This window comes from Nerophis lumbriciformis, linkage group LG33 (assembly GCF_033978685.3).
Source record: "Nerophis lumbriciformis linkage group LG33, RoL_Nlum_v2.1, whole genome shotgun sequence".
Taxonomy (NCBI): Eukaryota; Metazoa; Chordata; class Actinopteri; order Syngnathiformes; family Syngnathidae; genus Nerophis; species Nerophis lumbriciformis.
This window is the reverse complement of record NC_084580.2, coordinates 24,076,564-24,089,967: the sequence shown is the minus strand read 5'-3', so window position 1 is coordinate 24,089,967 and position 13,404 is coordinate 24,076,564. Positions and strand designations below refer to the sequence as shown.

The window sequence follows — 13,404 nt, the reverse complement described above, 5'->3', positions numbered from 1 at the left end:
TTTAGTTTTTCTCCTTCGCTGTTTACTTTGAGTGTGGGGACAAGTGTCTCCAATATTGTCCACACCTGTCTCCATCTAAACACAGCAGTGCACTCTTAAACGCACGGCGGGAAGCGAGGGAAAATGACTGTAGCGCCCCGGAAGAGTTGGTGCTGCGAGGAATTCTGGGAATGTGCTCTGTTGTGTTTATGTTGTGTTGCAAATATTCTCTTGAAATGTAATTGTCATTGTTGTTTAGTGTGGTTTCACTATATGGCACAGGTTTATGACAGTGTTGGCGTTGTTTATACGGCCACCCTTAGTGTGACATGTAGGTCTGTTGTAGAGATGCGCGGATAGGCAATTATTTCATCCGCAACCGCATCAGAAAGTCGTCAACCATCCGCCATCTACCCGATCTAACATTTAATCAGAACCGCCCGTTGTTATACATCTAATATAGACGATGCAAGGCATTAGTGAGGTTATAAAGCTTTTGCCTGTTAAAGAAAGGAGACTGATCCAATGCAGCACAGACATTCGCGTGCCACGCTGTCACGGCCCAGACGCACACCAGTGCGCAATCATATGGGAGCCGCGCTGAGCGCACCTCCAAGCGTGTCTCGCTGCCGGCGACGGCCGGGTATGGGCCCGACGCTCCAGCGCCATCCATTTTCAGGGCTAGTTGATTCGGCAGGTGGGTTGTTACACACTCCTTAGCGGGTTCCGACTTCCATGGCCACCGTCCTGCTGTCTATATCAACCAGGGTGAGCCCCACTCCTTTCGTGAGCGCACTGCGCGCGGAGTGACCCCTGTTACGCGCCCCCGGCAACAGGGGTGGCGGGCAGGTAAGCTGCGCGGGCGGAGCGCGCGGAGTGACCCCTGTTACGAGCCCCCGGCCACGGGGGTGGCAGGCAGGTAAGCTGCTTACCTGCTGCGCGTGACGCCGGACGCGGCAAAGGCGGACGAGGCGGGGTGTCGGTGCGGTGGGCGCGGTGGTGACCCTGGACGTGCGTCAGGCTCTTCTGGCGGATCGCCTCAGCTACGGCTCCCGGTGGGGCCCTCTCGGGGGAAGGGGCCTCGGTCCCGGACCCCGGCGAGGCGTCCCTTCTCCGCTCCGTAAAAGTGTCCATCTCTTCCTTTTTTCTTCTTCTGTTGTGGCATATGCTGCAGGTGCCTGCTCGTTTTTCGTATGTGGGTAACAACATTTAACTATGTATATATATTTCCCAATTGGTTTAACTGCCACCCGCCTGAATCTATTTAAAATCTTTTTTTTTTTTTTTTCAACCGCCCGACCCGACCCGCGGATAAAATCTAATTTTTTTTAATTTCATCCGCCCGATCCGCGGATAATCCGCGGACTCCGCAGTTGTGCCCGCAAACCGCGCATCTCTAGTCTGTTGGCTAAGTATACTCCGAGGTGATACCACTGGAGCGAGATTAACTCGTTATGCCGTTGACCATTACATCCCTCGTCCATTAACAAGTAAAAAGTCAAGGGCGGTTACGGCAAGTTGTTGCCGAAAATGTTGGTCAATTTTATTGGGCACTGCGGCAAATGAGAGGGCAGTCGCGGCAATTGCCGCGGTTAAATTCGAGCCCTGCTTCTAAGACAAACCAAGCCGTCCAGTTGCGATCGATTGAATGCCCTGAGATGACGATGACCTGGATGATGAATGAGAACCTGCATAGACATTTAATAGTTTGACCAAAAAATGGCAGCACAAACAATTGGGACTAGTTTGGGGAGATTTTGAGAAGGTCTTGAGCTTCTGAGTGCTGGTTATTAAGCATAAAACGTTAAAGGGGAACATTATCACAATTTCAGAATGGTAAAAACCATTAAAAATCAGTTCCAAGTGGCTTATTATATTTTTCGAAGTTTTTTTCAAAATTTTACCCATCACGCAGTATCCCTAAAAAAAGCTCAAAAGTGCCTGATTTTAACCACCCGTCCATTTTCCTGTGACGTCACATAGTGAAGCCAACACAAACAAACATGGCGCATAGAACAGCAAGCTATAGCGACATTAGCTCGGATTCAGACTCGGATTTCAGCGGCTTAAGCGATTCAACAGATTACGCATGTATTGAAACGGATGGTTGTAGTGTGGAGGCAGGTAGCGAAAACGAAATTGAAGAAGAAACTGAAGCTATTGAGCCATATCGGTTTGAACCGTATGCAAGCGAAACCGAGGAAAACGACACGACAGCCAGCGACACGGGAGAACGCGAGGACCAATTGGGCGATCGCCTTCTAACCAACGATTGGTATGTGTTTGTTTGGCATTAAAGGAAACTAACAACTATGAACTAGGTTTACAGCATATGAAATACATTTGGCGACAACATGCACTTTGAGAGTGCAGACATCCCAATTTTCATCAATTAATATATTCTGTAGACATACCCTCGTCCGCGCTCTTTTCCTGAAAGCTGATCTGTCCAGTTTTGGAGTTGATGTCAGTAGGCCAGGGAAGCTAGGGTCGATAGCTCGCTTCAGGGACAAAGGACCTCGGTAGCACGGCAAGCAATGGCGTGCTACCGATTGCTTGCGGCAGATTGCTTGCCGTGCTAGCGAGGTCCTTTGTCCCTGAATTGCTCACACACTCCGGCAGATTCAATGGGGGTCTGGCGGCAGATTTCTTTGACTTTATGGTTGGAAATGCATCTGCTTTGAGTGTCGCAGGATATCCACACATTCTTGCCATCTCTGTCGTAGCATAGCTTTCGTCGGTAAAGTGTGCGGAACAAACGTCCAATTTCTTGCCACTTTGGCATCTTTGGGCCACTGGTGCAACTTGAATCCATCCCTGTTGGTGTTGTTACACCCTCCGACAACACACCGACGAGGCATGATGTCTCCAAGTTACGGAAAACAGTCGAAAAAACGGAAAATAACAGAGCTGATTTGACTCGGTGTTTGAGAAAATGGCGGATTGCTTCCCGATGTGACGTCACGTTGTGACGTCATCGCTCCGAGAGCGAATAATAGAAAGGCGTTTAATTCGCCAAAATTCACCCATTTAGAGTTCGGAAATCGGTTAAAAAAATATATGGTCTTTTTTCTGCAACATCAAGGTATATATTGACGCTTACATAGGTCTGGTGATAATGTTCCCCTTTAATAACTCAAAAACGTTTTGCAGCACAAACGTTTGGGGGTGATATTGTCAAAGTTGGGGGCTGGTTATGAATAATAACACTCCAATTAAATCTGCAAGACAAAGTATGAACATAAAATAATTATTATTAAAGTGTAACGTGCATTGTGTCCTTTAAACAAATATAATAGACGGTTTAGTGTCGACGAGTGTTGTCCCGATACCAATTTTTTGGTACCGGTAACAAAATGATTTCGATACTTTTCGGTACTTTTCTAAATAGAGGGGACCACAAAAAAAATGGCATTACTTGCTTTATTTTAACAAAAAAGTCTTAAGGTACATTGAACAAATGTTTCTTATTGCAAGTATAAAATAGTGAACATACTAGACAACTTGTCTTTTAGTAGTAAGCAAACAAACAAAGACTCCTAATTTAGTCTGCTGACGTATGCAGTAACATATTGTGTCATTTATATTCTATTATTGTGTACACATTATTAAGGACAAGTGGTAAAAAATGGATTAATCTACTTGTTCATTTACTGTTAATATCTGCTTACTTTCTCTTTTAACATGTTCTAGCTACACTTCTGTTAAAATGTAATAATCACTTATTCTTCTCTTCTTTGATACTTTACATTAGTTTTGGATGATACCACACATTTGGGTATCGATCCGATACCAAGTAGTTACAGGATCATACAATAAAATATAATACCTAATAAACCAATACTGATGAAGAAATACTGATGTAAAGGGTAGGTGCCGCTCTATTTTCTGTTTTAACATGTTCTATCTACACTTCTGTTAAAATGTAATAATCACTTATTCTTCTCTTCTTTGAGACTTTACATTAGTTTTGAATGATACCACACATTTAGGTATCAAGTAGTTACAGGATCATACATTGGTCATATTCAAAGTCCTCATGTGTCCAGGGACGTATTTACTGTCTTTATAAACATAATGTGTATTTTTTTTTAAATATCGACGTAATCATAGTAGTATCGACTAGTGGATGTCAAGTGTAGCTCCACCAATGGCGTTTGTTTACATTTTGATGCCGGTGAGCTAAGGTGTGTAGTGAAGTATGTTTAATAATGATACTTGTAAGAATCTTACTTTATTTGTCGCCATGGAGACCAGGACTAGTGATTTAGAAGTAGCTAAAACACTGCCCACTTCAGTGTGGAGACGTTGTTGAATGTCACGTCATGTTGGGATGTACATTGTGGACGCCGTCTTTGCTCCACAGTAAGTTTTTGCTGTCGTCCAGCATTCTGTTTTTGTTTACTTTGTAGCCAGTTCAGTTTTAGTTTGGTTCTGCATAGCCTTCCCTAAGCTTCAATGCCTTTTCTTAGGGGCACTCACCTTTTGTTTATTTTTGGTTTCAGCATTAGACACCTTTTTACCTTCACACTGCCTCCCGCTGTTTCCGACTTCAGCTACCTGCTGCCACCTACTGATATGGAAGAGTATTACACGGTTACTCTGCCGAGCTCTAGACAGAACCGACACTCAACAAAACACTGTGATAATAGATGACTTACCTGGCCTCCGGACGTCTCTCAATCGGATGCTTTCTCGACAGGTGCTACAGCATGGAACTTGTGCTATTTTGGTATGCCAGCTCCTGTTTGGATACTACTGCGTTTTCCTTCCATTTTAGTGTGAAGTGTTTCCACACCGTAGACAACTTTTGTCGCTACTTTAGTCCCTTGTCTTGCTATGGCCCTTGTCCACTGCTTTCTGCGGTGTCTGCCATTGCCAATTATGTCGGCGAAAAAGTTTTCTAAACTCAAAGCGTATTTAAAAGAGCGGTGTTGCGCAGTTCAGGAGCGTATGATCTGTGAACACGCTGTGCAACACCTAAACAGTCCGTGCGAAACGTGAGCTTTGACTACTGTTTACTAAATGAGGCAAAATGCCGTAAAAAAAAAAAATCTTGAATATATTTTGTAATCAAGTACTCGAGTCACTCGAGGAATCGTTTCAGCTCTAATCCTAAACAAGAAACAAAGAAAAAGGTTTGCAAAACCAGATTGGAGCGGGCTGAGCAACAAAAGGTTTTTGTGTTATTAACGTTTTATGCTTAATAACCACCATCAACAGACTTACATGTCACACTAAGGGTGGCCGTATAATCAACGCCAACACTGTCATAAACCTGTGCTATATAGTGAGATCACACTAAACAACAATGACAATTACACTTCGGGAGTTTATTTGCACCGCAACACAACAGAACACATTCCCAGAATTCCAACCACAAATTAATCCCGCATAACAAACGCCTCCCCCCTCCCGTCCATATAACCCGCCAATACAACTCAAACACCTGCACAACACACTCAATCCCACAGCCCAAAGTACCGTTCACCTCCCCAAAGTTCATACAGCACGTATATTTCCCCAAAGTCCCCAAAGATACGTACGTGACATGCACATAGCGGCACGCACGTACGGGCAAGCGATCAAATGTTTGGAAGCGTACTCACTGTACCGCATCTGCGTATCCAACTCAAAGTCCTCCTGGTAAGAGTCTCTGTTGTCCCAGTTCTCCACAGGCCAATGGTAAAGCTTGACTGTCATCTTCCGGGAATGTAAACAATGAAACACCGGCCGTGTTTGTGTTGCTGCAGCCGGCCGCAATACACCGCTTCCCACCTACAGCTTTCTTCTTTGCTGTCTCCATTGTTCATTGAACAAATTGCAAAAGATTCACCAACACAGATGTCCAGAATACTGTGGAATTTTGCCATGAAAACAAGACGACTTAATAGCTGGCCACCATGCTGTCCCAAAATGTCCTCTACAATCCGTGACGTCACGCGCTGACGTCATCATACCGAGACGTTTTCAGCAGGATTTATTTAGCAATGTAAAAAATAAACATCCATATACAACAATTGAGATAATATTGACATGTAAAGTAGCAAGTGTGTAGGAGGGAGGTAACAATAAATGGTATAAAGGTAAACATAGCTCCCGACGGTTAGGATTACCGTTTTACATTGTAATTATCGTAAAACCGCCATGATAACACTCACAGAATAAAGATACCGCTCATTTATAAATAAAAATAAAATAAAATAAAATAATAATGAAAAATAAAATAAACCCTGGTTCAAATATTTCAGTGTGTTCTAAATCCTTTTTAAAGATATTCAACAACACCGCGAGAATAATGAAAACCGTATATGAACTGTTTATATCGTTACAATCCTACTTTGTATTACATTAAATAACCAAACAAGTTCTCCTAGATAGCGATCATTCTTTTAAGTCCGTGACGATCATAATAACCACAAGTGTCATTTTAACACATTAAGACATTACAAATAACACCAATAACATTGTAAAGTTGTAGTTACCCGCGCTAGCTCATTAGCATGTAGCCTTCCCTTCTTCTATTTACATTCCCACAATAGCCGAACAATCTGAAGTAACCACAATCGCCCCCTAGTGTACGAGACGCACACAACAAGAGATGAACCATGGAAACAGGTGTAAAATTAGAAAAAAAGAAATTATTTCAGAATTCAGATAAATTCCCGACTGTAAGCCGCTACTTTTTTCCTGTGCTTTGAACCCTGCGTATTATAAAATGGTGCGGCTAATTTATGGATTTTTCTTCGCTGACAGCAAAAAGTTGTTTTAAAAAAAAGACAAGCAAATACACTGTTATTGTTTGTGCTATGACGTCATCTTTTGGACGAATTTGCTCTGCATTGCCCCTTTGTTTAGACTAGCGCTGTCGACCGGAAGTACAAGTGCTGTTCCGTCTTCTTAAATAGCGTTGCTACTCGTGTTGATTCTTCATTCATCGCTCCAAGCGACGTTTTTGACTTTTACAATATTCAAAACAATTCTTACTTACTAAACCGTCCCATGCTCGCGTCGTTGGCGTTAGATAATATGCTAACACATTTACGAGTATCTGTATTAGTATTATTAACTCACAATGGCATTCTTTTTGTATTGTTTATGTTTCCCAAATTCCTCAGTAAATTCACCAATACTCTACCATGAAGTTATTGAGTCTGTTTTGCTAATTGGTGAGCTAGCTTCCACAGCTAGTGGGTCCATGACCATGACTTTTGTTTTGTTTGATTTGATTTCGATGCCATGTTACAGACACTGTAACAAACAATTAAGACATGTACAAAATATTTCTGTGTGAATACCTCATGTCACAACGTATATATCTGTGGCTTAAAGTCTGGTGCTATAAGACTATATTATTCACATGTGAATAATGCTGTATAATAGACTGTATTTATATTATTCACATGTGAATAATGCTGTATAATAGACTGTATTTATATTATTCACATGTAAATAATTATGTATAATAGACTGTATTTATGTTATTCACGTGTGAATAATGCTGTATAATAGACTGTATTTATATTGATCACATGTGAATAATGTTGTATAATAGACTGTATTTATATTATTCACACGTGAATAATTCTGTATAATAGACTGTATTTATGTTTTTCACATGTGAATAATGCTGTATAATAGACTGTATTTATGTTATTCACATGTGAATTATGTTGTATAATAGACAGTATTTATATTATTCACATGTGAATAATGCTGTATTTATATTATTCACATGTGAATAATGCTGTATAATAGACTGTATTTATATTATTCACATGTGAATAATGCTGTATAATAGACTGTATTTATATTATTCACATGTGAATAATGCTGTATAATAGACTGTATTTATATTATTCACATGTAAATAATTATGTATAATAGACTGTATTTATGTTATTCACGTGTGAATAATGCTGTATAATAGACTGTATTTATATTGATCACATGTGAATAATGTTGTATAATAGACTGTATTTATATTATTCACACGTTAATAATGCTGTATAATAGACTGTATTTATGTTATTCACATGTGAATAATGCTGTATAATAGACTGTATTTATGTTATTCACATGTGAATTATGTTGTATAATAGACAGTATTTATATTATTCACATGTGAATAATGCTGTATTTATATTATTCACATGTGAATAATTCTGTATAATAGACTGTATTTATGTTATTCACATGTGAATAATGCTGTATAATAGACTGTATTTATATTATTCACATGTGAATAATGCTGTATAATAGACTGCATTTATATTATTCACATGTGAATTATTCTGTATAATAGACTGCATTTATATTATTCACATGTGAATAATTCTGTATAATAGACTGTATTTATGTTATTCACATGTGAATAATGCTGTATAATAGACTGTATTTATGTTATTCACATGTGAATAATGTTGTATAATAGACAGTATTTATATTATTCACATGTGAATAATGCTGTATTTATATTTTTCACGTGTGAATAATGCTGTACAATAGACTGTATTTATATTATTCACATGTGAATAATGCTGTACAATAGACTGTATTTATATTATTCACATGTGAATAATGCTGTATAATAGACTGTATTTATATTATTCACATGTGAATAATGCTGTATAATAGACTGTATTTATATTATTCACATGTGAATAATGCTGTATAATAGACTGTATTTATATTATTCACATGTGAATAATGCTGTATAATAGACTGTATTTATATTATTCACATGTAAATAATTATGTATAATAGACTGTATTTATGTTATTCACGTGTGAATAACATAAATACAGTCTATTATACAGCATTATTCACATGTGAATAATGCTGTATAATAGACTGTATTTATATTGATCACATGTGAATAATGTTGTATAATAGACTGTATTTATATTATTCACACGTGAATAATTCTGTATAATAGACTGTATTTATGTTATTCACATGTGAATAATGCTGTATAATAGACTGCATTTATGTTATTCACATGTGAATAATGTTGTATAATAGACAGTATTTATATTATTCACATGTGAATAATGCTGTATTTATATTATTCACGTGTGCATAATGATGTATAATAGACTGTATTTATATTATTCACATGTGAATAATGCTGTATAATAGACTGTATTTATGTTATTCACATGTGAATAATGCTGTATAATAGACTGTATTTATATTATTCACATGTGAATAATGCTGTATTTATATTATTCATGTGTGAATAATGCTGTACAATAGACTGTATTTATATTATTCACATGTGAATAATACTGTATAATAGACTATTTATATTATTCACATGTGAATAATGCTGTATAATAGACTGTATTTATATTATTCACATGTGAATGATTCTGTATAATAGACTGTATTTATGTTATTCACATGTGAATAATGCTGTATAATAGACTGTATTTATGTTATTCACATGTGAATAATGTTGTATAATAGACAGTATTTATATTATTCACATGTGAATAATGCTGTATAATAGACTGCATTTATATTATTCACATGTGAATGATTCTGTATAATAGACTGTATTTATGTTATTCACATGTGAATAATGTTGTATAATACAGTATTTATATTCACATGTGAATAATGCTATATTTATATTATTCACGTGTGAATAATGCTGTATAATAGACTGTATTTATGTTATTCACATGTGAATAATGCTGTATAATATGTATTTATATTATTCACATGTGAATAATGCTGTATAACAGACAGACTTATTCACATCTAAAAAATACCCAAATGTTTATAGTTTATTGTGAGCGAACTGTGGTGCTGAATTTCCCCCAGGGATCAATTAAGTACTTTCTATTCTATATTATATTCTATAGTCTAATATTTCATACAATTGTTTAGTTAATAAAGTCAAAATCCACCTCTCTCCAGGGACTTATTCCCTGAATTTTAAAACTTACAAAAACCTGATTTTGAAGAATAAGATCATCAAGCTGATTGCTCGTATTACATGTTCACTCTTTGTTTCATTGCAGCCATTTGCTAAAATCAAATTTTATTATTATTGTACACTCAGCACCCCATCTTGACAGACCCCTTTTTAGTCATTCCTCGGAACATACGCTGACTGAGCAATGCTTGTGTTTGTCTTGCATCCTGCAGACGTCAGTGAAGAACACCTTTTCCCTGGGCAGCAGGAGTGGACCTCCAGCTGGATAGAGCGAGAGACACCGCAACCCCCTCACATTAAAGTGGAAGAGGAGGAGCCACAGACCCCCGACTTTAAAGAGACAACGCCACAGCCACCCCGCGTTAAAAAGGAAGAGGAGGAGCCAGAGTGCCGCCACATTAAAGAGGAAGAGGAGGAACACAGCATCAGTCAGGAGCTTCAATGGTTGGAGTTCCCAGTGACTGGTGTCCCTGTGAAGAGTGAAGATGATGAGGTCAAAAGTGAAAGTGAGGAGAAGAGCAGCAGCTCAACACAACACATGACAACAGAAGCTGATGGAGACCACTGTGGAGGATCACAAGCAGACAAGCTCTTAGCTCCACTATCAGATAGTGAGGACACAACGTCACACTCTCCTGACACTGATGATGAAGACTCTAAAGAAGACAACAAATGCTTTCAGTGTGACAAAACGTTCAGCAGCAAGGCCTATCTGACTGTGCACAAGAGAATCCATACTGGGGAAAAACCATTCATGTGCTTTGTTTGTGGCAAAAGATTCTCTCAGAAGTCCCATGTTAAAGAACACGCAAAAATACACACTGGAGAAAAACCTTTTACTTGTTCAGTGTGCGGTAAAGATTTTATAAGAAGTCAGTGTTTGAAAAGACACCTGAGAAAGCACACGGGGGAGAAACCACTAATATGTTCAGTTTGTGGTAAAAGTTTCTCCCAGAGGGCGCATTTGACAGCGCACATAAAAATTCACTCTCGAGAAAAACCTTTTACATGTTCAGTGTGTGGTAAAGGCTTTAAACACAACCATTGTTTGAAAATACACATGAGGATACACACCGGGGAGAAACCTTTTTCCTGCTCAGTCTGCGGTAAAGATTTTGGACAGAACCACGCTTTAACAATACACATGAGAACGCACACTGAGGAAAAACCTTTTTGCTGCTCAGTGTGCGGTAAACTTTTTCGACAAAGTCCACATCTCAAAATACACATGAAAATACACACCGGAGAGAAGCCTTTTTCCTGTTCAGTTTGTGGGAAAGTTTTCGGACAAAATCCTTCTCTCAAAAGACACATGAAAACACACTGAAATGAAAGGTTTTTCTTAATAATTTTAGACAAAATCCACAACTGAAAGAACACGTGAAAACACACCAATAAAAAACGTTTTTTAAATGATTAAATGAAATGAAGTTGGTCAAGAAAGAAAAGAACAAAATTGTGAACAATATTTACTAACTGCCAGTCTTCATAAATATCCACTTATATTTTTATACGATTATGCTTAATTCAGCTGTGCACATCCATCTTGTTGTTCCATTGTATACGTCGTCCTTGAACAAGAAATGTCATTAAATGAGGTCCAAATCCACACAGAGTACTTATTAATTTGTAACCGCACCCAATCAGTGTCCAATCGGCTAAACAGAATCAATAACTCTGGTGGCGTTTTGCTGAATTTACTGATGAATTTGTGAATCTTAAACAATACAAAAAGAATGTCATTGTAAGTTAATAATACTAACACATACACTCATTAACATGTTAGCATATTAGCTAATTAACTAACAACGGTAGTGTAATTACAATACAACAGCATGTACGAACACGCATGAAAACTCCTACAGACATCACACATCGGACGGTTTAGTAACTATGAATTGTTTTAGTTATATTGTAAAACTTACAAATGCTTCTCGGAGTGAGGAATGAAGAATCCGTACGAATAGACACGCTAGAAGACGGAAAAGTACTTCTACTTCCGGTTGAAAGGACTAAATGGAAGGACTTGCCTAAAAGATGGCGCCATAGCACAAACATTAACACACCTTATTAGTGTGTTTGCTTTGTTTTTTGGGTTATTTAACTATTTGCATTATGGCAATGAGCAAAGAAAAATGTATAAATTCTCTTCACTGTTTTATAAGTTGCAGGGGTCAAAGCATAGGGGAAAAAATAGCTGCATTATGGCCATCAGCAAAGAAAAATGTATAAATGATCTGCACTGTTTTATAAGATGCAGGGGTTAAAGCATAGAGGGGAAAAAATTGCTGCTTATAGTCCGGAATTTACGCTACTGTGGTGACTATTCTTGATCTGTCCTGAGCTGCAACGCACTACATTATATGGGTCTCCGTTTCATTTGTTTTGTATTTGTCACGGCGCGGGCTCGAACTCGCTTTCCCCCGGCAGCTGGGTCTTCCAGCACCTCCGCTGGCAGCGCGCCGAGACACCCCCCTGCTCGCGCTGGCCGCGTCACGGCCACATGCCGGCAAGGCTGCGGGCGATCGGCAATCTGCACACCTGGGACCGATGAGGTTCGAGCCGGATAAAGGACCAGTTGACCCAAGGATCCTTGCGGGAATGTAGTTACCCTTTGTATACTGTAAGCCGACAAGCCTTATGCTCTCTGTCTCTCTCTGCGTTTTTCCCTGATGTCCTTGTTGTCCTCCCACAGCCATTGTGATCCACCGTTGTTCCCTTGTGGATTTGGACTGCCTTTCTTGATCCTCGACCCTCGCCTGGACACGGACCTTGTCACTTCTCTCCTGCCCTCGACGGCTTGCTTGTGCACGGACTGCCCTACTGCTTAGTCCCTCCTCTCGCTCTCTTCAACACTTGGTAACACACCATCCATCCATCCATCCATTTTCTACCGCCTATTCCCTTCAGGGTCGCGGGGGGAATAAGCGCACACTTCAGCTAATCATACACATAGCCTCACACATACTCTCTTAGTTTAGCCACACTCCATTTCCTTAGTTTAGTTATTATTTAGTATTGTTTATTAATATTATATAGATATATTGACTATATACATAATAAATCATTGAACATTACTTACCCCCTGGTGTCTGTGTCGTCAACTCCCTCCTCCAACCATAACAGTATTATTATATCTGAATCTGTATTTTATCATACTGCTGCCTAATTGAACTTTTTGTGGACCATACTATCAACTTGCCGAGGACGGCAGATGGAAATTAGCCTTTGACTCCAATCTGGCACAGTTACATGCTATATGTTCATTAATGTAACAGCCATGACCGTCCTTTGTAACAAATACAGGTAAAAGCCAGTAAATTAGAATATTTTGAAAAACTTGATTTATTTCAGTAATTGCATTCAAAAGGTGTAACTTGTACATTATATTTATTCATTGCACACAGACTGATGCATTCAAATGTTTATTTCATTTAATTTTGATGATTTGAAGTGGCAACAAATGAAAATCCAAAATT

General features: G+C 38.8%; 2 protein-coding genes across 2 annotated transcripts in view; one reads left to right on the top strand and one right to left on the bottom strand.

Moving 5' to 3' along the window:
- LOC133575713 (uncharacterized) overlaps positions 1–13,404 on the bottom strand; it is a 177,242-nt gene that overhangs the window by 132,643 nt on the left and 31,195 nt on the right. The window lies entirely within an intron of this gene.
- LOC133575772 (uncharacterized) overlaps positions 1–13,404 on the top strand; it is a 39,740-nt gene that overhangs the window by 7,755 nt on the left and 18,581 nt on the right. The window contains exon 2 of the mRNA XM_061928597.2: positions 10,138–11,246. Coding sequence (XP_061784581.2) covers positions 10,138–11,246 — 1,109 coding nt within the window. The remainder of the gene's footprint in view (positions 1–10,137; positions 11,247–13,404) is intronic.